The sequence below is a fragment of the Cyprinus carpio genome, chromosome A19 (assembly GCF_018340385.1).
Source record: "Cyprinus carpio isolate SPL01 chromosome A19, ASM1834038v1, whole genome shotgun sequence".
Classification (NCBI taxonomy): Eukaryota; Metazoa; Chordata; class Actinopteri; order Cypriniformes; family Cyprinidae; genus Cyprinus; species Cyprinus carpio.
The window spans coordinates 12,576,247-12,601,051 of record NC_056590.1 but is presented as its reverse complement, the minus strand read 5'-3'; the positions used below and the strand labels follow the sequence as shown (position 1 = coordinate 12,601,051).

Below are 24,805 nucleotides of genomic sequence, written 5' to 3'. Positions count from 1 at the left end.
AGTGGTTTGAAGTACCACACAAGTACCCACAGCAGTGGTTAAAACCTCTTAATGATGGTATTGTTCCTTACAACCACACAGCTTCACAAGATATTAATTGATGGACTGGAGTCGTGTGGATTATATGTGGATTATTGTGATGTTTTTATCAGCTGTTTGGACTCTCATTCTAACGGCACCCATTCACTGCAGAGGATCCATTGGTGAACAAGTGATGTAATGCTAAATTACTCCAAATCTGTTCCAATGAAAAAACCAATGAGTTCATCTACTTCTTGGATGGCCTGAGGAAGAGTAGATTTTCAACATTTTTTATTTTTATTTTTGGGGGACTTATTCCTTTAATGTAACTATTCAAGAAAAAATTAGTGACCCACTACTTTGTAAAATTTCGATTCAGTTTAAGCAAAACTGAAACAGATGAGGTATGTTTTATGCGTCCTAAAGCATTTCTAGCAGCATCTGATCAGGACCTAAAATCAATTTTGGCTCAGAACTGGCTCAAAGTAGAATGAAATGGAAACGAATAACTGTAAACATTTGCAGTAAATGTGTGATGTAAGCAGGCTTGAGTAACAGTTTGATCCGGTCATACAGAACTAGATAAAAATGGTTCTGCAAAGTTTTGAATGTCAACACCAGGCTACAACCTAACAGAGATATCAGACTCTTAATGCTACACTCATTAGCCTCAACATACCTGTAACATCCCTTTCAAAATAGACACACATGCATATCAATACTAAACCAGCCAATCATAATGTCTGTTTCTCACGCAGAGTCTGGGTCACTTCCACTTGACCTACTGTACCCCTCCTCTCGTAAAAACTGGAAGACGGAGGAAAAGTCTTTGTTAGAGTAGCTATGAGCGCACATTGTGCGGTAGATCTGGTGTGCCAAAGAACCAAGAGGAATTGGGGTCCGTGTACTGGTCGCAGTGTTCTGAGCAAAACCAAGATCCTGTGAACACAACATGTTTTATTCAGTTTCGCCTTAAACTCGTTTAGACTTGGCATAAATAAATAAATATGATCAAAAGAAACACCACCTACTTTAGCCATTAGCTTTGTGCCAAAGCCTCCCTGGTAGTTGTTTGCGGACGGCACTCCTTCCATGACACCTGGGACAGGGTTATACTTGTCACTAGACCAACATCGTCCTGAGCTCATGTTCAGAATCTTTGCCAGCAGCTTTGGATCCAAACCCAGTCTGATCAAAAGATAGAGATAGATCAAAGGACAGAGGTCAGACAGAACGCTGACCTTTAAGCTCAGGACCAGATCAACCCTAAGTGGAAAACGGGCCTGGATAATACAGTATTGATATTTAACAGGAGCTGTAGTTCATCATTTTCCACTCTCACGCTTGTTGTCCCCCACACAAACGCAGGGGTAATAAAACTCTGACACAAGCAGCTGTCTTATTAATTCGCCCCCACCAATCTGTCCCCATATAGTAGAAACAGGGTGATTTCAGTCTTGCATTTAAAGTAGATCTGAGTGAAATGGGCTTTGCTGCTTTACAGATAATTGTGCACCCAAATAACATTGTATAATAAAGAACAAAACTGACAAGACAGCAAACACAACAAAGATTTTCTGAAGAAAGCTGTTGCCTGTTGTTAGGGTGTAGTTAGGTGCCTGTTTACTTATTTAGTCAAAAGAGCTCTCTGTCAAATCTCTACTATATAATATAAGAAAAATACACGTGCCAAGTAGAAACATACACTTCATATTCATTTTGCTTCCACAGATTTTTTTTTTTAATTATTATTTTCAAGAAAAGTTTTGATGTAATCACACTAAAATGTAATAAAGTAAAGCCATCATGTAAAAAAAAAAAAACATTTTCCTTACGCTTTGAATATTTATGAATTTTACAGTCTGAACTAGAATTATTATCTGAACTTATAATTATCCAATAACAATTTTTCTACTAAATAATCAGAAATTTTGCCAAACTACTTTCTCAAGAGAACAGTCAAGAATTTTTTTCTTTTAAAGAGGCATTTTTATGCATAATATTTTTCATGATGATATCAGGATGATTGTCTCAAACCTTGACACATCAAAATAAATGTGAACTCAGAAACTAAAACAATGCCTAAAGTAGAAACATGTTTAAATAGCATTTTTATGTATGAACTGCATTTTTCCTGTATATTAGAATTAATGATTAACTAAAACAAAATAGTCACATTACTGATCCAAACACTACTAATAAATAAAAAAACCTGTAAACTAGCAGACTGTTTGCTTAGACAAAAAAAGAAAAAACAAAAAGAAAGAAAAAATTGGCAGTTGACAAAAAAGTTTGAAACAAAAGGAAAAAAAAAGAGGGAAATCTGAAAATGATGTGTAACTGGGCAAAGAACTGCCGACTCTTGCTTTAACAAGAACATAAATATGACCACATCAAGAGCTCCTCGACACACACACGCGTGTGCGTGCGCACTCAAGCCAGAGCAGCAGTGGTGGTGAGACAGTAAAGTGCGCATTTTAGCTCTCTTATGTTTATTAAATTATGATGAGTGTTTAAGGGCAGTTATACAGTAACTCCACCTGTCTCTCATTCAGGGGGCCGCGCCTTCATGCACACACTCACTCGCACCAAGACTTTTATAAGTCTATGCATCAATTAAGAAACAAGGACACACAGCTGTGCATAAAAAGTCAATTTCTTTCCCCTTTCTATTATTCCATCCAGCCGTCCCACACTGTCTGTTTTTATGGACTATTTTGGAAAATTTAATTTCCATAATATGTGTGTTTGTGAGCAACGCTCTCATTTGACAGTTGTGTTTGGGGGGTTTAATGTCTGTAAACAGCCCACTGACTGACCCCGTATCAATCTCCCGTTCTCTCTCGCTCTCTCACTTTCCCCCTTTATGTCTGTGTTTCTCGGTCTCTTGGGGACAACCAGTGACATATGTTCAACATCGTCCCCTCCTTCCCCCAGCTCACACTCATACACACACACTCACACACACACACACACACACACACACACACACACACACACACACACACACACACACACACACACACACGTTCTGGGTCAGTGACTGAAAAGGTTACCGCCTCAACTGCAACCTGGCTTCTCTGCTATAGCACAAATCACTCTCTCGGCACAAGAAACGAGTGTGTGTGTATGAAGGGGAGGCGCCTTAACTGTCAACATGCTAAACTATACAAATTTTGTATAGCATTTTTTTCTGCTCCTATGGATATTATCCAAACCATTTGTGAAAATTTGGCAGATGAAATCAATGTGAAGTGTGTGCAGGTTAATACCATGGCAGCGAGGGAAAGGAAAACAGATGTGAGAGTCTAGTTAAACAGGATGAGTAAATTACAGTTAAAGAAAAAGGAAAGGAGGAAATAAACTAGAGGCGTTTGATGTTTGATCACTGCATTAGAAGGGGGGCCCATTTTGTTAAAGACTTATGTTTATACACTATGCTTCTTGTTCTCATTTCTTCATCAAGCCCTGGTGCTCTCAGGATTATAAACACATAGTCTTATAAGCAAACACACACAGGCCACAATTTTATTAATGACTTTAAGAGGCAACAAACGAGTTTATTACCAAATGTCAATTATCTTTTTAAACATCTGTACACAGGCTGTGTGTGTGAGGGTAATTGTGTGGTGGATGAACTTTCAAAGCCTCTCAATTGTGTGTATGTGGCATCATTAAAAACATCGGGCTCATTCTCGGTTGTAGCTACTGGTCTTAAAGTGTAGACAACAGCATATGCATTCATACGTGAAGATAGATGGAGAGAGAGGGCAAAAGGGGAGATAACTGTCATTTGAGGACAGTTCTTTTCCAAGCCAAACATCACATATGACCAGAGATATCCAGCACTCGTTGGGAAGAAAATTGAGTAAAGGACCTTTTTCTACAAAGAGTGTACAATTTGGTGTCTCATTACTCTTTCAAAACATTAGAGTTACAAATCCTGTGTTTTATATATATATATATATATATATATATATATATATATATATATATATATATATATAATAATATATATAATATTATATTATACTCCATATATATAACTATTATAAATATTTCTCTCTTTCGCTCTCTCTTTCTATGTAAGCCCAATTTTGTACCCTATTCATGGACAATTTCTCTACAATTTCTCAACTGTAACCATCTTTAAAAAATAAAACCATATAAATGTCAAAATATTGACAATCTGAATTAAATATTGAATTTATTGCATTATTAAGTTATTAAATAATTGTATCTACCAGGGAAGAAATATGAAATGGAACAAGATTATTTTAATAATATTAATATTAATGGCAACAGAGTAATTGCAAGTTATTGCAAAATAAAATATTAAACTAATATACTTTCTTTTTAATGTTTGTGAAATTGAAATGAAACGTTTAGAATGTGGATGTTCTCCATTTTGGAAACAGGGCAAAGTCCTTCATTTTTAGGACTTTCCATGAATAGGATCCAAAATTGGTCCTAAATGTATATAGGCCCTATTTTGGGCCCTATTCATGGAAAGTCCTAAAAATACAGTTAAGAACAGAAAAAACAAAAGATACTGTAAGAAAGGTGGGAAAACCTACTGACAATTCTCCATAGTGAGGGATTAATTATTATTCCCGAGCACCCATTTGCTTTCTGGTGGAAAGAGAATGTTACAATATCTTTAAACAAGTCAAACAAACGTCCTCTTTACATTCTCTATGTGCAGTTTGCTGCAAGAGAGGACAGGCTGCAGTGCAGCATGGGAGATTTATGACAGACAGGTACCCAAGGCATCTAAATGAGTCTGTATAAGTGCATATGAGATCTGAGACTGCATTCAAGTGAATATGAATACATATTTCATATGTATAAAGAATATGTTAATGTGTTGACTCCAACCTATTAAGCTGTATGCAAGCAACACTGACAAGCAATATGCTCTGGTATAATTTCCACTTCTTCTCAGTTCTCACTATAATATATATTTTTTAAATGTACTTAATTCATCAGTAATAATAGGAGGAGAGGATACTGTCTACACATTTTCACAGGATGTTTTTAAACACGATGAAATAAGAACTACTCCTTTTAGCTTCAAACAAAACAGCACATGTGTTTCAGACAGAAAGTCAAAATACGAAGAAAATATTTTTTTGCAAATATAAATATATGTATTTACTAATAAGTGGAGTGAGTGAACCTTATTTTACTTATTTTTTCTTATTTAAATAAAAAAGTCATGACATGGCCCCTTTACATTTCAGTCTGCTACTCATACAAAGCAATCGTTTGGAAGTTTGAAACTAGAGCAGGGGACATATGAACTACTTTTTTCTAATTTTTTTTTTAGCTAGAGAGCACCCTCATACACACACACACACACACACACACAGACACACACACACACACACACACACACACAGACACACACACAGACACACACACACACACACACACACACACACTCTTCACCTAATTCCGAGGTTCATGGTCTCTGCTGTACCAATCATGCCAATTGCTAACAGCATGTTGTTGCAGATTTTCGCTGCCTGAAAGAGAAAATTGCAAAACATCAGTTCAGCCACAGAAGTAATTTAATTTAAAGGTTTTGTAGTAATCTTTTAATGACAGCACATAAGGAATTTGTTATGCACCACATAGTCCTTAGAGTGTTCTTTAAAATGGGTCATATCATGAATAATCAAATCTTTTTAGGATACTATGAACACATACTGTAACTTTCAGAAGTTAGTGGGATCATAATATATTAAAAGGATATAATATGGTAACAAAGCTACAGCAACTTGGACATAACACAGATGAACACATCAACACATGACATTTACACATCAAAGACATTTGCTGTCACCTACCAGTGTCAAAGACACTTCAGAAACTTGACACAGGATAGATGACAATATAACAATATAAAAGCTAAATGAGGGAAATTAAGTTTGCCAGCATTTGAAATGAGCCGCAAGTTTACTTTTTAAAAAGATCTAATTTTAAACTGATCTTAACAGATAAATGTGTTTGAACAGAGCATGCTGAAAAGAAAAGAAAAAAAACACTTGGGCATTTTAGAATATGATATGATACCAAAAAATGTCATGGTGGTCATACCATGGTTTTCTATGAAGTTCCATTGATGTCACCACCTCTAGAATGTATAAATGATTACAAGCTAAAGGACATTCATGTTTGCGTGTATTTACCTGTCCACTTCCCACTTGGCCACAGTACACTACATTTGCTCCCATACAGGTGAGCAGCTCCTGGGCAGCATTAAATTCCTCCTCAACTCCGCCCACCATGAAGGTGAGTTTAGCTAGACTGGCTGCACCAACACCTGGACAAAACACAGTCACACTTTGAAAAATCATAGTAAAATGTGCACAGAATCACTAAATTGTTTTCAGTGTGTATATCTGTAAGTGCTGTGGTGGTACTAAACTAAACTAAAATAAACTTACTTCAAATTAGTTAAAAAAAAATGTCATGGCACACATAAACGTTGTAAAAAAAACAACAACATTACCGGCATACTACATGTTCAAAGAGCCAAAGATTTTTTATTATGTGATCATCATTTCCTTTCTACAGTTATTGTACAACTGAGAAGCATTATAAATGACTAAATGTAACCTTCTAATTTAACTTAAGCATGTCTGGATTTAGTCAACAGTGTATGTGTGTGTGTGTGTGTGTGTGTGTGTGTGTGTGTGTGTGTGTGTGTGTGTGTGTGTTTTAGGGCAGAGGAGGGTATTAATAAGCTGTCTGGCACCAGCGGGACAACATTTGAGTGTTTGCCTTTAAAAGCCGATTGTCCAAATCATTCTTCACAACTCTCTGAGGACAAGGACCTATTGTCCTCCTCCCCACAAACACATACACTTGCGTACGACAGCTGTGCCTAAAGCGACACTCCTCCACCTAAGTGAACACACCCCCTGGGGTATGAGTGACAGCTCTATGGGGTAATTAACTTTACACTTTATCATGTTCAATTAAGCGCCACGCCTTAAGAGGACCAAGCGTGGCCAATCACGTTAAAGCGTGCCATGTTCTACATGGGAGCGGTGCTTTCAACACTGCTGACATAGATATGTGTGTCCGGGGATTTGCCCGATTAGAATGCAATTAAAGCAATAAAATTGGCCAGATTTTTTTTTTTTTTAAAGACCAAAACCTCATCTGCTGCACTGAAATCCCTAATATCCACATAAACTCACAAATCCAATTTATCCAAATTTATATGACACACTGGATACAATATATGAGAAAAAAGCATGCAGTGCTTTGAGGTGAGTGGTCTGTTAGTGTGTGTGTGTCAACACTAATGAATAAGCTGTTTATACTGAGAAGCTAATAATGCTGAAGTTAATTATTAAAGACCAAGAGAAAAGAGCTGATGCAAGATAGATTGCATGAAACAGAGATAAAGAAAGAGAGTGAGAGAGAGAAAGTAAAAGAGAGACTTTCCCTGTATTGATTTTAGCTGTACTTATCCGTCATCAATAATTCTCTCATTAGCTCAGAGTGTCTGTCATTTCCCTTATGCTACATAGCATCTTGAAGAATAAACGTGTGTGCTTGTTTTGTTTTTCTGTAAACAAGCATTAGTATACAGTTTTACTTAAAAAATGTGCCTGCTTTTTTAAATTAAACTGGTTTATCACTTTTAATGAAGACATCACATTTGCATATTTACAATGCTAAAAGTAATGCAAGAGCAATATGAAAATGCAGACAGAGGCCTAAAAATAAAAATACAAAGATCAGACCAAAGGACAAATGTAATATTGTAGCTCACTGAAATACTTGATTCTGATTGGTCAACTGCAGCATTCTACGGTCAAATTTTTGTTTAATGTCCTATGAACTATGTAATTAAAACTATGTATTTGTCTCAGGCAATGTTAGTTTCATATTAAATAATGAAATAATGTCAACTGAAATCTATATTTAATTTCTTTACATTGCATTGTTGAATGTGTGTATTTATTCAGTTATTTAAAGGGGTCATATGATAATTTTTCCTTTCTCTTTGGAGTGTTACAAGCTCTTGGTGCATAAAGAAGATCTGTGAAGTTGCAAAGACTAAAGTCTCAAACCCAAAGAGATATTCTTTATAAAAGTTAAGAGTCAACCACACCCTCCTAAAATGCCTCATTTAAACACGCCCCCCACATGTCTATGCCACGATGTGGGAAGATTTGCATAACGCCGCCCAAATGTTCATGCAAAGAATGACGGCGTAACTTTTATTCTTGCTGTTGCCACCGGTGCCATGTTTCCTTGTGAAAGCGAAACTACTTTGTTTGGTATTCCAAAAGAGGACAGGACTAGAAATCAGTGGTTGAGTTCAACCCAAATATACAGATGTGTGCAGTGCATTTATGGAGGACTGTTTCCTGATCCTGGGAGAGAAGACTACAATGCCGGCTGTTCTGACTCACAGTCTGTAAGTACATTTACATATGTAAAGGATTTGCCACTGATGATTCAAACGTGAGTTTTGAACAGTATAGAGTAGCTATAGGCGCGGGAAGTGTTCCCGCGTGTTTTTTTCTGGGGGCAACTGTTTAACTGTTGGGAATAAAAAAATCAGAGCAAATAGGTCGCCTTGTTGGCAGAGACACCAGCTTCACCCACCAACGTGTGATTGGGCTAGTCAACATTATAAAAGACGGTCTTCAGATATCAGATTCAGTGGTGTAGATGATAAAACGTGGGTCATATTCATTTTGACGTGATCGACACAGGTTCAAATCTGCCTTATGGCGAACTTTTTCCTCCCTTTTCAAATTTCAAATCACATCAGAAAAGCATTTTTTTTAAATAAAAATTAAGGAAATAAATAGAATCTAGCTAATAGCATATCACTAAAAAATACTGCTATTTACACTTAACGCTATCGCGTGAACCCCGACCCCCCCCTTGTTGTTTGCCGTTTCTCTAAACACAAATGTAGACACTGTTTTATGTGCATGCGGTGCGATGCAACGGAACGCGTAAAAAACAGGATAAGTCAGCGGTTTTCAATTTCAATCCTCGCCCCCCTGCTCTGCACATTTTGTATGTTTCTCTTATCGCTTCAGACGTTTGTTCTATTTGAACGTAAGTGCCCTGTGAAGTGGACATCACAGGATATTCTGCCATGATTCCAATTTGAAGCGAACATATATGTTCCATTCAAAGTGCATTGAAATATGCGAGACGTGAATTTAAATTGTATTTATGATGTCACACTTGTCCGTGTGTGAAGACATTGCGCAGCGCAAATCTGTGAATGAATGTTCTGAAGTGAAGTAAACTTCAACAGATTTCCACTGCTCAGGGAGTAGGGAGCAATGAACACTGTGTAGGGACCATGTCAATGGGAACACAGTTAATGCACGGAGCTCACTTCTAATGAGTTGATAATCTGAATCAGGTGTGTTAACAAAGAGAGACATACAAAATATGCAGAGCTGGGGGGCGCGAGGACTGGAATTGAGAACAGCTGGTATTGTCATTATAATCCGTAATTATGTCCCCACTGGATGCAACAAATGTCTCGTTTATAATGGGTTTTATTGTTTTTGTCTAGGCATCGCAGTATGGTAAGGGGCATAACATTTGCGTCACACGCTTGAGGTATTCGGCCAATCACAATGCACTGGATAGCTGGACATTCAGAGCAGAACTCAATTTTCAGAACGATGAACTTTGTAAAAATCGACGCGTTTCAGAAAGGCAGGGCATAGAAGAGAAACAGTAATGTACAGTATGTGGAAAATAATGTGTTTTTTGAAACTTAAACCACATAAACACATTGCATTACACCAAATACACAAAATAATGATCTTTTTAGCAGCATCATATGACCCCTTTAATAACAGACAGAAAAGCTGGTCATTAGCTGATCTGTGAAATGGGTTTAAAAAAGTTAAAATGTGTTAAGCTGACCTGAGTAGCTCTTATTAGTAGCTGAACACCCAAATCAGATTAGCGAATCTACTCAATAAACAAGTACAAAAATCAAATCTACATTAGATTAAAAGACAGCAAATATATAATGAAGAAACCCACATGGACGTGAGCTCTGACGGAGATGTATGCAGTTATTTTTGGTGTCAGGTTCCACAAACTCTCTTTCCAGCAACTTAAACAGTACATATAAAAAAAAATGTTAATGCTTTAAGTGCTTTTTAAAACACCGAAATGTTTAATTGGTGGCAAAGTTACATTAAACTACATTTGTGGATATGAGCCTCTTTTCTCAGGCAAAGCGAGATGGTGGAGCTTAAACCACCTCATCGAGCGTGTAGATCTCAGAGCCTTTATTGTGTGCAAATAAAAACCCCATGCAAACCTCTTGAACCTCTAGAACTGCTGACAGTAATAAAGACTCAAAATGACGAAATCAGTTCTTGTTTTCAGCCCTCTCCACCAGATGCATACACAAACACACTTGTCCTTTTTGCGATCTATCAGCTAGCCTCCTGAGCTGATCAATAACTTTCTCTTTGACTGTAAAAGACTAGCATTGATTGCAGACAGACAATAGGGATTCGAAAGCGATTGTCTCTCTAAACGACTGCGCTGGCAGGGCTTTAAAGAGATCTCAAGAGAACATTCTAGGAACCGTTCTTATTGTGTTTCCGATACCAGAAACACTGCTGTAAAAACGTTAGGTAAACCTCGATAAAATCAGAGGACGTCAATGATTCATTTAGTTTACGATCAAAGCTATATTTGTCTATATTGGATAATCAGGCCAGTAAATGCATACAGTACTCATGCCACCTAAACTCCTTAAACTTGATGAGCCAATTTAGTTTTTCTCATGCTGTACTGAACATCTACAGAAATCACCTATAAAAATGAAAATTCTGTCATAATTTACTTGCCCTCACATTGTTGCAAAACAATATAACTTACTTTCTTCTGTGGAACACAAAAGAAGATATTTTGAAGATGTTATGTAATGAAAGTCAGTGGGGTCCAAAACAACAACATTGTATAGATTCACACAAATACACTAACACAAAGGGCGTTTTTTAGGATTGTGATTTAAAATTAGATTTAAAAAAGGGCTGCACAATTTGGCCAAAAATGCTGTTATTATATGTCAATAAGACTACAAAATTAAAAAAAAAAATTTAATTATTATTATTACCACTACTACCACAAAATAATATACAACAAAATAAGAAATATTAAAATTGTAATTATTTTAGAATACAACTGTAAAATCACAATAATAATATTTATGACTTTAAATATTAGTATTGTATTTAAACCGCAGAGAGGCCATAAAGCTTCTGTTTTGTTGAGAACAGACAGTTTATAAGTTATTCTGATTACAAGTTTGGGAAGATTATCAGCGCAATCGTGTGCTTAATGCATGTCTTAAGCAACTTTGCAATTTCATAATCTCACTAAGCCATAATCGCATTTTCAGTTTTCTCAGCCCTACTGACACATTTTTCAAAATATCCTCTTTTGTGTTTCACAGAAGAAAGAAAGTCATACACGCTATGAGTGAGTAAATGATGGCAGAGATTTCATTTTTGGGTGAACTATGCCTTTAAGAAACTTTATTTGGTTTCTGATGCAGTGGGAACGTCCATACTAGTGTAACAGGAACAAACATATTTACTAGCTTCATGTGGCTAAACCTATAATTACGACCAAAAGGAGATATTTTCTCAGACAAATTAAAACACCAAGCAAACTTAATACACTTCTTTTTGCATATATAAAAACACACACACATGTGAACTTCACACAGATTAATAGTTTCTACGCCAGCAGCCCTTACGTGGCATACTGACAGGTTCACATAAGCAAAAGAGTTTACGAGCCACCACACACAAACAAATACAAACCTTCACACGTTCACAAGAGAGTCTTGCACAAATTATCTTCATCATTCAGATAAGCAGGACTTTAATCACCGCCATCGTCACCCTCATCCTCGCCACTCGACAGCCTGGTCCCTGAGTGTGGACAACAAGTGAAGAATGATCTGGAATCAATGATCTCCCAGGCCAAGAGCCATCAGTATATCGGCTCTAAGGATGCTGATTAGCGGCTCTTCACACATGCACGCGTTTGTCGAATAGAACCATCATCAGCATTTTAAAATTATCCATAATTGAGGACTTAAAAGCTGCTTAACAACACTTATCTTGTGGATGATGGGTACACGTTTACACACAAACACACACTTTTGTGACCCACAGTGACTGTTTTAAGTGGGAGAGGGGGGTTTTGAACGACAGTTCCTCGACAGGGGGCATAAGTGCATACCAGATGACATCGAAAAATGACGGACAGCTTTTCATTCACTTCTTAGTGCAGCAATCATATACACATCAGACTGTGCAGACATAAAAAAAACACGTCTTAAAACCTTAATCTAAAGTCTTAAAATTGCTTTCTATCATAATATCTGATAATTCTTTCCTGCTCAGACTCAACATTATAAACACACACACACACACTGCTATAAAAGTCCTGGTTAGACAGCTGCTATGGGTCTGTTTCCATCTGGAGTTCAGGACAGACACTGTCCACCCCCTTCACACACATCTCACAGTCCCTGGCCTTCCCAGCGAGGATCTTGTTATGCTAATTCCTCTGTCACTCACCTATCTATCAGGCAGTCTCTTCCTCCCCCTCTGGCTCCGGCCGACAGAGGGCAGAGATATTAATGAGCATCCTCACAGCGTCCAAAAACAGCATGGGGAAAGCTGATCTACATTAGGACATATCTGGGGTTCCACCTCTCCATGAGTGATCTTGTTTCTGGTCAATCTAAAATCCAGATTTTCTATTGTGAAGGGGCATCTGCTGTCCCATCAAGTTATCCTAGTTTTGGGTGAGTAATGTTAATGCTATCAGCTTACAACGTAACAGACTTTTTTAACACTGTAGCTCTGAAACATGAAAACTCTTATCAGATTCACACACATTTTTTACATAAAAATTAAAGAGGGGACAGGGCATGCCATTTATGCTGAAACACATAATACACCTATATAAAATTGGTTTAAAGGGTTATTCCATTATAAACCCATTTTAAATAATAATTATATATATATATATATAAATATATATATATATATATATATATATATATATAAATAAAAGCACAGCATTTTTTAAAAATGTTTTGCTAATTCATTATAGAGAAATTTATTAAGAGAGTGCAGAGTTCAGATGCAAAAGCCTCTAAGTGCCATCTGAAATTTTCTTCTAAAAATTAGCTTTTTTTTAAGGATCCTATGATAATGTGCAGTCATTTCACTTTAAACGTAATGAAAAGAACTATTCATTGCAATTAAAGTGAAACTACTGAACCTACACACACAAAAAAGCTAATTTTAAAAGAACATTTCAGATGGCAAAATTTCAGGCTTTTGCATCTGAACTCTTCAAATACATTTTGGTGGACCCTACAACAACATCAACAACATCAACAACAACAATAATATTTTAAAATATTTAAATGTTCTATATATAATGCAAAAATAATAAATAGAAAATAATAATCATAATAAAATAATACAGGTATAAATCAGACAGACACTGATTTTATTACTAATATTATATAAATCAGTTTATGTATTATTATTTGAATGAATTGGCAACTCATTTCTGAAATTATGTAGTAAGAGAACATTTTGTCCATTGTTGTAAACATTTGTGTTATTAAAAGTAAAATAAAGATTTAAAAATGACAGCCCTTTTCATTATTATATATGCCACAATAATAATTTGTAAAATTAATGTATGTACATTTTCAGTATATAATAAAATTGACATGTATATTACCTACAATAAACATTTAGGTATGAGACATCATTGCTATGTAGGAAAATCAGAGAAAATGGGTTAAAAAAAAAAAAAAACATTTACCAGTCAATACTGCTCTGACTATGGCACTCATTTAATAATAAATATCTTCTATATTCTTTTCGAGTCTGTTTGGTCATGTGAGGGACTTGACACATTAACACGTCACTTTAAACTTCTAATGCATTTTGAAAGAACCATCTGAAAGCCTGAGATTGTCATTTTCTCCTTTATTAGCACTGATCTACATATGGGCCTGATGGGTGAAGGCAGGGTGAAAGCTGTTCCATCGAGACGGCTCATGCATGCAGGCTGTTAGATCAGTGGTAATAAATGAGAAGAGAGAAGAAAAGAAGATAATTTCACATATTTAGAAAGGGCCTAAAATTACGTCAAGAAAAACAAAGGGGAGTTTAAATGTAAAACGCAAGTGACCACGTTAGAAAAACATACATTATGAGTTACGTTAGTAAATACGTAAGTTAGTAAATACAACACTGACTTGAGGTTAAGACACCGTGAGAGCAATGCACCAACACGGCACTACAAAACCAGATTTAACCCAGTCCCACCACACAGAAAACTGTGACACAAATGCTCTCTCGCACAGAAAGCTGAAGTTTTCCCACCGTGAGCTTCATAGTGAGAGTGAGCGACAGCGTGGCCGCAATCTCAGCAAAAACCGAGGAATGTGGGTAATTACTGTTAACTAGCCAAGCACTTGTTAGACGCAGCACAGCAATGGCCACACACTCCACGTTTCAGAGCATGAGACATTAGCCGGGGGTTTGTTGTGGGTCCAGTTCTGCAACAGCAGACAGTGAGGTTTGTGCCTTTGAGTTTATTACAAATCTACGCAAAAAAGACAAAAAGAGCGAAAAAGAGAGAGAGACGGAGAGTTCGTTCGTCATTTTACGAGTGTATTATTTGAGAAACACAGTCTGATGTGCCAAACCTTAGTGACGCACAGAGAGAGGAACACAAAACCAAGGGTATAAAATTATATCAAAAGAAAATCAGCTTTAAAAAAATACAACATGATCTCACACACACACATGCAAATTCTCCTTTCCACAACAGAGACCTTATATGAGGGGCAAGTAGATGGAAGATCCTGGGAACAGACACAATGGCGTCATGATGGCTGGAGTGCCACCTTCTGGACACTCTGTTTATTTAAGTAATAGTGCTGCTGTATTTTGTAATATGGTCTGATAAATGCTCCCCACAGACCTGATAAACATGTGGAGGCTGATTATTTGGGCTATGAGAAACTATCTATTGCCGCGCACTACTGATAAATATAAACCCTCTCTTAATGTTCAGGTCATAATCTATTGTTTGTGTGTACAATGCTTGGATTCAGTGAAAGTTGAGTGCGTCATTCTATTTTAGTGTTGTATTTTTGATCTGATATTACTTATGTGGTCTATAAAATACATTTGAACTGACTTTGTCTTTTTTTTTTTGGCCAAATAAATAGGCCTAGGAGAGACATATTACCCAAATAAGTAAAATAAAAAAATAAATAAATAATAATAATAATCAAAAAAATTTAAATTTTGCCCTCCTGATAAGTTTCAAAGGGATAGTTCACCCCAAAATTTAATGTGTTTTCATTTCTAAACATTTCTGTGGAAAACAAAAAAAGACATATTGAATAATATAGTGATTGCTCTTGTCTATGCAATTTCAATAAGCAGGCAATGAAAAAGATAATAAATTAATTAAGACTTAAATTTTGTCCATTTCTCTGCAAAAGGCTATTTTATAGCTTCCAAGGTCTTGGAATATAGTGCACCTATTTTTGAGCTATTTTGTCCCCATTCACTTTCATTATATTGAAAAGACTGACCAGATTATTAAAGAAATCATAAGGGTTCAGAATGGCAAAGGCTAACTGAATAATAACAATACAAATATAATTTTTTTTTTGGATGAAGGAAATTTTTTTTTTTTTTTTTTTTTTTTTTGCAAAAAAAGTTTTGTTTCAAGTCTCTAAGTCATTAATTTGGCTTCCATCCAAAAGGAAAGAAGGATATAATCTGAGGAAAATGGTAAATCATCACTGCTAAGATGTTAAGGAAGGGTTAGATCTCAATCTAGTCCAAAGGCTTAAGCACATACACCCATTCACTTTTTTATAGCTTAGTCCACACACAGGCTCTTTAAAATCTTGTCTGCACTACAGACGCCAATCGGTAAACATGCAACCAGCAAACCTTTAATGCCTGAGGAGTTTCCCCACTCACACAACTTGTGCATCTTAAAAATGTGCTTGTCCAGGACAGTTTCTCAGCTCTTTATTGCCTTTTATCTACATGAAAGGCCCTGGCACTGGGAAAGCCAACATTAAAGCTCCATCAAAATGAAAGCTACTGACAGCGCTGTCCTCCATAACGGCTCAGGCCATTAAAGGCCTGTCACAGAGCCTTCCCAGAGAGTCGCATAATATAACGGGAGCGTGTTTGTGTTTCTGGAAAATTGTAGGTTTCTTTGTCTCAGTTATCTCTACGGGAAATTATTTCTGTTACACTGATACTGAGGTAAACAAATAAAAACTTAAATTCAAACATTAATGTGCATTAAAAGGGACTATAATTATCTTATAAATGAAAACAATTTTTTAAAGAAATTACAAAATTCTAACTTCCAGAGTTTGTGTTGCATAATCTAACTTATCTGTGACAGAACATTAGCCATATGAACAAGTATCTATAGGTACAGGAAACTAAAATGAGTAAAAAGCTGACAAACTGAGACACGTTCAGCACATCTGTGAACCTACAGACCACAATAAAAGCCTTAGTGAGAACACACTTCCATCATTAAACAACAAGTAACACTGTAATTGCATCTCCACAGTGAGCACTTCCAAGAAACTTAAATAACATAAACTTGTCAATCAAACTGAGCGAATATATTACGTCAATGGTAATAAGAGGTTGTTTTCAGGTTGGTCATACCTCCTGACACTGGAGCATCCATGAACACAGCACCCATCTTCTCAGCAGCGACAGCCATCTCTTTGGACACTGCAGGGTCGATTGTGCTGGAGTCAATCAGAAGGGTGCCTTTTTTTACCTTCTTAAGAAAGGGGCAAAATCACAGAACAGAGCATCATAACAAGAAGCCCAGAAATATTTTAATCAGCCTAACCTGCTGTGAAATCCAAATGAGACATATTATATGTTTTATATTTATTGCTTAAAGATAATAAAAAAAAAATTATGAAAAAGATGCATTGGGATCAGCATTTATAGATATTCTAAACTCTGTTGGGGTTAGACAACACATGTCAGGACCTACTCATTGTCATAATCATACTTTAGATTAAATACTATCACATGGAATTTATGTCAGTGGCATTGAAATTCTGCAGCAGAGCGATGATATCTCAGATCATAATCTAGCCTCGTGTATACTCCATATAGCTAAAGCTGCAAACTCAACTCCTTGTAACAAATGTGGTAGAACCATCACTTCTACCACAAAAGACAGCTTTGTAAATAATCCTCCTGATGTGTCTCAATTCTCCAGCATATCCAATAGATCAGAAAAACTTAATGGTGTAACAAAAACTATGGACTCTTTCTTTTCTAGCACTTAGACACTGATGCTTCTTTGTGCTTAAAGAACCTTATGGAAAACAATCCAAAACCGTGGTATAACCAGTACATCCGGGTCCTAAAGACAGCAGCTCTGAAAATGGAGAGCAGCTGGAAGAAAACAAAACTATAATATTAATAATTATAACAATAATTTCATATTGCATGGAGCGAAAGTACTTCTACATACAGAAAAGCCTTAAAAACTGCTAGATCTGCTTACTTTTCATCTCTTTTAGAAGAAAACAAACACAATACCATGGCTAAATTAATGAAAAATAAAGCATCAGCAGGCGTAGACATTTCCCAACAGCACAGAAGTAATGGCCAGCAGCCATATCACCCTGCAGCCCAAGACTGGTTGCTCACTGAAGCTAAGCAAGGTTGAGCCTGGTCAGTATCTGCATGGGAGACCTCCTGGGAAAACTAGGTTGCTGCTAGAAGGGGTGTTAGTCAGCAGGAAGGGCTCACCCTGTGGTCTGTGTGGGTCCTAACGCCCCAGTATAGTGACGGGGACACTATATTGTAAAAAAGCACCGTCCTTCAGATGAGACATTAAACCGAGGTCCTGAATCTCAGTGGTCTTTAGAAATCCCAGGATGTCTTTCAAAAAGAGCAGAGTTGTGACCTCGGCATCCTGGCCAAATTTGCCCATTGGCCTCTGACCAACATGGCCTCCTAACAATCCCCATATCTACTGATTAGCTTCATCACTCTGTCTCCTCTTCACCAATAAGCTGGTGTGGGCGTTCTGGGGCATTATGGCTGCTGTCACATCATCCAGGTGGATAATGCACACTGGTGGTGGCCGAGGAGATACCCCCTCACAACTGAGTGCTAAGAAAAGCACTATATAAACGTAATGAATTATTATTATTATTATTAACTTCTTTAATTCCAAGACTGATACTATTATAGATAAAATTATAACCATGCAGCCGTCAGCTACAGTATCGCATCAGACAGTACACTATATATTCCCTGAGAAACAATTCCACTCATTCTCTTCTATAGGAGAGGAAGAATTGTTTGGATCAACAACATGTATGTTAGACCCTATACCATCTAAGCTACTAAAAGTAGTGCTTCCTGAAATCATAGATTCTCTTCTCCTCTTTCTTTACGCCCCGACGAAACATATCAATTCGCAAAACTAATTGAATGTATAGCTGATATAAAAAACTGGATAAACTGCTAAAAAAAAAAACAAAAAAAAACAACAAAAAAAACAGAGGTGTTAGTTATTGGACCAAAAACCTCTGCATGTAATAATCTAGAAAACTGTCTAACACTTGATGGCTGTGCTGTCAATTCTTCGTCATCTGTTAGGAGCCTAGGTATGTTATTATTTGATAGCAATCTTTCCTTTGAAAACATTTTGTTTCATTTGTAAAACTGCATTTTTCCATCTTGAAAATATATCTTAATTACGACCTATGCTCTCAATGTCAAATGCAGAAACATTAATTCATGCATTCATGACTTCAAGGTTAGATTATTGTAATGTTTTATTGGGTGGTTGCCCTGCGCGCTCAATAAACGAACTCCAACTGATCCAAATTGCAGCAACTAGAGTTCTTACTAGAACCAGGAAATATGACCATATTAGCCCGGTTCTGTCAACACTGCTTTGGCTCCCTATTAAACATCATATACATTTTAAAAACTTGCTTATTATTATAAAGCCCTGAATGGTTTAGCTCTTCAGTACTTGAGCGAGCTCGTATCGCATTATAGTCCTAGACATCCACTGTAATCTCAAAACTCTGGCCATACGATAATACTTATCACTGTAAAAAATTATTGTGATTTTAACGGTAAAAGACTGCAAAAAATGCTACAGTAAAAACCTATTAATTGGTTAATGGTATACAGTGAAAAACTGTATTGGATATTTCATGTCATTTTATTGTAAAATACAGTTTTTGTAAGTGAAAAGGAATGTATAATTTACAGTGAAAAAAGCAAATTGACATTCCCAAAATTTCCTGCCTTATATTTCACATTTGATGTTTACATCTTAACTAGAATCAGAAGCTTTGGTTCATCATGTAACTTTCTGACCACCTGCTTTTGGTAGTTGTCAGAGTATTACAAGGGTACTAAACAGATTTAAGAACTTCAATAGGTTGGTATATTCTTATATCAGTTAATGAAATATGTTTTTTAAATGTAAATTTAAATTAAATCTAAAAAACTAAAATGTTTCTTCTGTAATTTTTACAGCAATATTGTGGCAACCACAACTGCCAGTTTTTTTTTACCGTTAATTTATTATTTATTTTTACAGTCTAGAATATCCAAATCAACTGCGGGCAGCAGATCCTTTTACTATTTAGTGCCCAAACTCTGGAACAATCTACCTAGTGTTGTTCGGCAGGCAGACACACACTGTCTGTTTTAAACTAGATTAAAGATCCATCTTTTTAACCTGCCATAGGTTAAAGGGATACTCCACCCTAAAATGAAAATTTTGTCATTAATCACTTAATCCCATGTCGTAAAAGCTTTGTTAGTCTTCGGAACACAATTTAAGATATTTAAGGCTTGTGACTGTCCCATTAACTGCCAAGTAAATTACACTGTCAAGGTTCAGAAAAGTATGAAAAGCATCGTCAGAATACTCCATGTGCCATCAATAATTCAACCGTAACGTTATGAAGCGACGAGAATACTTTTTGTACACAAATAAAGCAAAAATAACGACTTTATTCAACAATTTGTCTCCTCTGTGTCTCTCCATATCACCGTAGTGTCATTTTGGAGAATATCTGCTAAACGCAAGCAGCTTAAAATCTTCTGTGTCAGCCACGCCACACGGATGCGCTGTTTTCATTCAAATAAAAGTGATATTATTAGATCAGACATATGATAAAATTCAATTAATTATATATATTATAAAAGTTTTGTTTACATAATATATGTATGTGTACAGGGTATATTTTATTATATATATATAAATACACACACATAAATTATATATTTTAGAAAATATTTACATGTATATACATTTATATATTTATATTCTTATATTTTATATTATATATAAATATATTTAATATATAAACATAACATATTCTTCTTAAATATAAACCTGCATGTGTGTGTATTTTTATATATACATAATAAATATACACAGTATACACACATATATTATGTAAACAAAACTTTTATTTTGGATGTGATTAATCGTGATTAATCATTTGACAGCCCTAGTAAATACATGTAGAATATGTATCCTTGTGTCGCTGCTGACACAGAAGAGCTTAAGTTGTATGTGTTCAGCAGATATTCACCAAAATGACGTTACAGTGATGTGGAGAGACACAGAGGAGACAAATTGTTGAATTAAGTCGTTATTTTTGTTTTCTTCACGTACAAAAAGTATTCTTGTCACTTCATAACATTATGGTTGAACCACTGATGGACTATTCTGATGATGTCTTTCATACTTTTCTGGACCTTGACACTATAATTTACTTGGCAGTTAATGGGACAGTCATAAGCCTCCTGGTTTTCATCCAAAATATCTTAAATTGTGTTCCAAAGATGAACAAACCTTTTACAGGTTTGGAACGACATGTGGGTAAGTGATTAATGACAAAATTTTCATTTTGGGGTGCAGTATCCCTTTAAATATATAATATATTTATTATAATATAAAATAATTATAATATACATATCACACATGACAGATCCCCTGTGAAGACCTCGTCTGCCATCAGGCGCAAGACTACGAGAATCAGACAAGTCCTCTGCTCAATCTGACTTGCGTTGCAGCCTGGAATTAAACCACACCATGCTGGTTTATTTTTCTCCATTTCTGTCACGGTTGGATGTTTGGTTCCTTGCCACTGTTGCTTTTGGCTTGCTTAGTTGGGGACACAATTTCTGGAAACATTGTTGACTTGACTGCACTGAAACTATTGGAAGAGAACTGAACTGAGCTGGATGATGACATCACTGGATCAACAATGAACTGACTTTAACTGATAAACTGACTGATTTCCTTTTGTTTGTTAAGTCTGACGTCACGTGTCACCTCTTCCAAACGCTCCATCAGATACCACGAGAAAACAACAAAAGGTGCTAATATACACTCAAAATGCGATATAATACTACCAAAAAAATGATAATCCTAACTTTTAACTCCATACCGAAATCCCAGATAGTCAGACAATGAAAATCTAAATAAAAATAAATAAATATTAAAATTATTTGTGTTTGGGACACTGTGAGCATGGAGACTGTAGTGTACACCATAAATTTGAAAACGTTTAGCTTAAATGTTTAATATAAATAAACAGTGCTCATAAACGGCTGCTTAGGTAATATTCTCAAGTGAAGCAAGTTGAGGCTTGGATCCGGAAACAGCGGTTCTTACGTCACCACTTAACAACCGAATAGTCCTCTTGCATTATCAGCTCACGTTTTTCCTGTTTAACACTGTAAGGCTGCTTTGACACAATCTGTACTTTATAAAGCGCTATATAAATAAAGGTGATTTGACTTGACTTAAAGCAACATAACAATTAATTAAAGATCATTATTTAAAAGAACAGTAATCAGTAGCTAATATAATTTAACTTGCTCTGATTATTAATGATGCCACAAAAGTTGAATGTGTCGAAAAGTCCCCCTGAAAATTATTGTATAAATCCTGTGTGTGTTTTTTTATTGTTATTTTTATAAGGAACAGAATTGCCACATGCAGTAAATGTTACTCTAAAAACCAATCATATCGGCCAGGCTGATTTATCAGATGATATTTGGCTTTTGAGATTTATCACATAAGCCGATAATTGTGGCTGAGTGGGCAGTTAGCTTTTTTTAATTAACAATAGATTTGTCATTATATAATAAACATATATATTGAGTAAATATTTAATTTTTTAATGAAATTTTTGAAAGAAGCCACTTATGATCAAGTTGGCATTTATTTACATAAATAAAGTAAAAACAGTAATATTGTGAAATATTATATCAATTTAATAAATAATTTAATATTTTAACCATCTTAAAATGTAATATTTTCATGTGTTGGCAAAGCTGAATTTTCAGCATTTTCATTATTCCAGTCTTCAGTGTCACATGATCCTTCAGAAATCATTCTAATATGCTGATTTGGTGCTGAATAAACATTTCATCTTATTATCCCTATTGAAAACAGTTGTACTGCTTAACATTTTTATAGACTAATACATATCATACATTTTTGGAGTCTTTGATGAATAATCTCTCTTTTTGACCAATTCAATGTGTCATTGCTGAATAAAAGTATGTGATCGATCAATCAATCAAAAAAAAAAAAAAAGGCCCCAAATTTTTGACCTGCAGCATACATTATATAGCAGCTGTAGATATCTGTATCAGCATCAGTCATAAAAAGCCAACAAAACTCTTACTCCAATACTATTACATGCGTTCTACAGACCAGATTGTCCCAGAATTAAGGTAGATTTAAAAGAATTACTACATTAAGCCTAGATTTATACTAATCATACAGTCAGTGGAAACTCGTTAATCTTGGACTATTTTTAATCATTATAAATAATCTAGACAAGTGCTACGCAGATTTATACATCCAATTTAAACTAATTTTGGTAATGCAGGACACCAGTTTCTCCAATAGGTTAAAACTCAATCAGTATCGAAGTATCCAACACTGTTGAGAGTTTAAAGTAAAAAAGACTTACTTAAGTATGCCATTGGGTCCTGTGTAAACCTCAATGACGTTGGGGCTGGACGGTAGCATGGTGATGATGCGGTCAGCTTTATCAGCCACTTCAGCAGGGCAATCCAGGATCTGGGAGGACAAGCAAGGGCAATTACTTGCACAAGCTAATACACAGAACTGTACAGTCTACACAAATGAAAGAAGGTGACTGATTTTGTTTTAAGCACATTGTTTGAGAAACAGATACATAATACCTGCGCTCCTGAGTCCTGAAACTCCTTGCAAGACTCTGGGAAGACATCAGTAGCAATGACAGGATATCCATGCTTCAGTAAATTTCGAGCCATAGGTGTCCCCATGTTACCCAGTCCAATAAAACCCACTGGGGTCTTGGAAGCCATTGATCTGCAGGATACTGAAAAACCACACACAGAAAGAAATCATAAATTACAGTAAAATAAAATCCTTCTTATAGAAAACAGAAAGCTATTACAGTCAGAGAGTGCATCAAAACTGGAAGTAAAAGATTATTTTTTAGCCTTTCATGTCTATAAAACAGTAAATATGTGAGAGACAAGTGAAATATGTGAGCTTACAGGAGCAATTCTGTAAAAAACAATGTTGGTTTAACATCAGATTCATGGAATAACACACTGCACACTATTAAGAAGTCTTTGCAAGATTTTGTAACCCTCAATTGTTCATAAAGACCTTCATATCCTTACACATCCAGATGTTTAGAGGAAAACTCTGATATAGACAAAATAAACATTTATTTTGCTTAAAACGACTACGTGAGGTGACAAAAAGCTTAAGTCCGTTATCTGAACTTGGTGAGAAGGCTGACGGGTGTCTTTAATTTGACACGAATTACACAATTCATTTAATTTTTTTTTTATCTTATAGTTTGCAGCTTTAAAAAAACCTTTGAACTACAGTGTAACCTGTGAGCTCCTAAACCCCAGCTGCATTGCACAACTTTACATTTCTGATCCTCAAAAAGTAAACAGTGGCTTGCTTATTGTGCACAATGTCTGTTCATATGCTTTGACATATATGTCCAAGTATATTTCATATATGTTCACATATTTTGCAGACTGACAAACAAAACAAAAGCAAAAACAACATTTCCAAACTGCTCTTTGCAATAACATTAGCGGCGCTTTAACCCCCATGGTCTATTAATGGATAATTAATGAGGAAACAACATACCCAAAGTGAGCTCCACATGTTTATTGCTTCTTTTATAAAAATTCCAACACCCTCTAAACAAAGCGGCCATGCTCATTTCTCTTGACCTCAGCGCCTCGTTGACAGCACGAGTCAGAAAGTCAGGGGGCGGGTCCTGTGATTGACAGCACCATTCCTCCAATCACTGATAAGGATTTGCGTACCGTCAGTGAGATATCGTGCAGTTACGGCTGTGATTTCTTCGAATAGAATTAAGGTGATACTTCTTAAAAGATTAAGAATGGCTAGACGTTGTAGGCTTCTGAGTGAACTTATGACCGTGTTGTCCGAATCCAAGAGTGACAGTTTGTGCTTAAATCTCTTCGTTATCGTATACTATTACACCTAACGTTACATGAATATTTCCAATAACAAACGGTGAAAAAATAAAATAATGAATAAAATATAATTTTCTTTACTATTATACAAGAGTCCCAATATC

The 24,805-nt window shown here is 35.8% G+C and overlaps 1 protein-coding gene across 1 annotated transcript; it reads right to left on the bottom strand.

Moving 5' to 3' along the window:
• Positions 1–212: 212 nt before the first annotated feature.
• Positions 213–24,548, bottom strand: LOC109113085 (3-hydroxyisobutyrate dehydrogenase, mitochondrial-like). The gene is made up of 8 exons (XM_042776573.1): positions 24,346–24,548; positions 23,388–23,548; positions 23,153–23,262; positions 16,815–16,936; positions 6,216–6,349; positions 5,473–5,549; positions 1,053–1,209; positions 213–960 (listed from the first exon to the last, which is right to left on the bottom strand). The coding sequence occupies exons 1-8, from the start codon at positions 24,419–24,421 to the stop codon at positions 772–774; spliced, it is 1,026 nt and encodes a 341-aa protein (XP_042632507.1). The 5' UTR covers positions 24,422–24,548; the 3' UTR covers positions 213–771.
• Between the last annotated feature and the right edge of the window lie 257 nt (positions 24,549–24,805).

Excerpts from the sequence above, each read along its gene's own strand:
- LOC109113085 (XM_042776573.1), bottom strand. The coding sequence starts at position 24,421 with ATGAGCATGGCCGCTTTGTTTAGAGGGTGTTGGAATTTTTATAAAAGA. Across the intron at positions 6,350-16,814 it reads GGATGCTCCAGTGTCAGGAG|GTGTTGGTGCAGCCAGTCTA; the intron begins GTATGACCAACC and ends TGTTTTGTCCAG. Across the intron at positions 1,210-5,472 it reads ACCATGAACCTCGGAATTAG|ACTGGGTTTGGATCCAAAGC; the intron begins GTGAAGAGTGTG and ends TCTTTTGATCAG.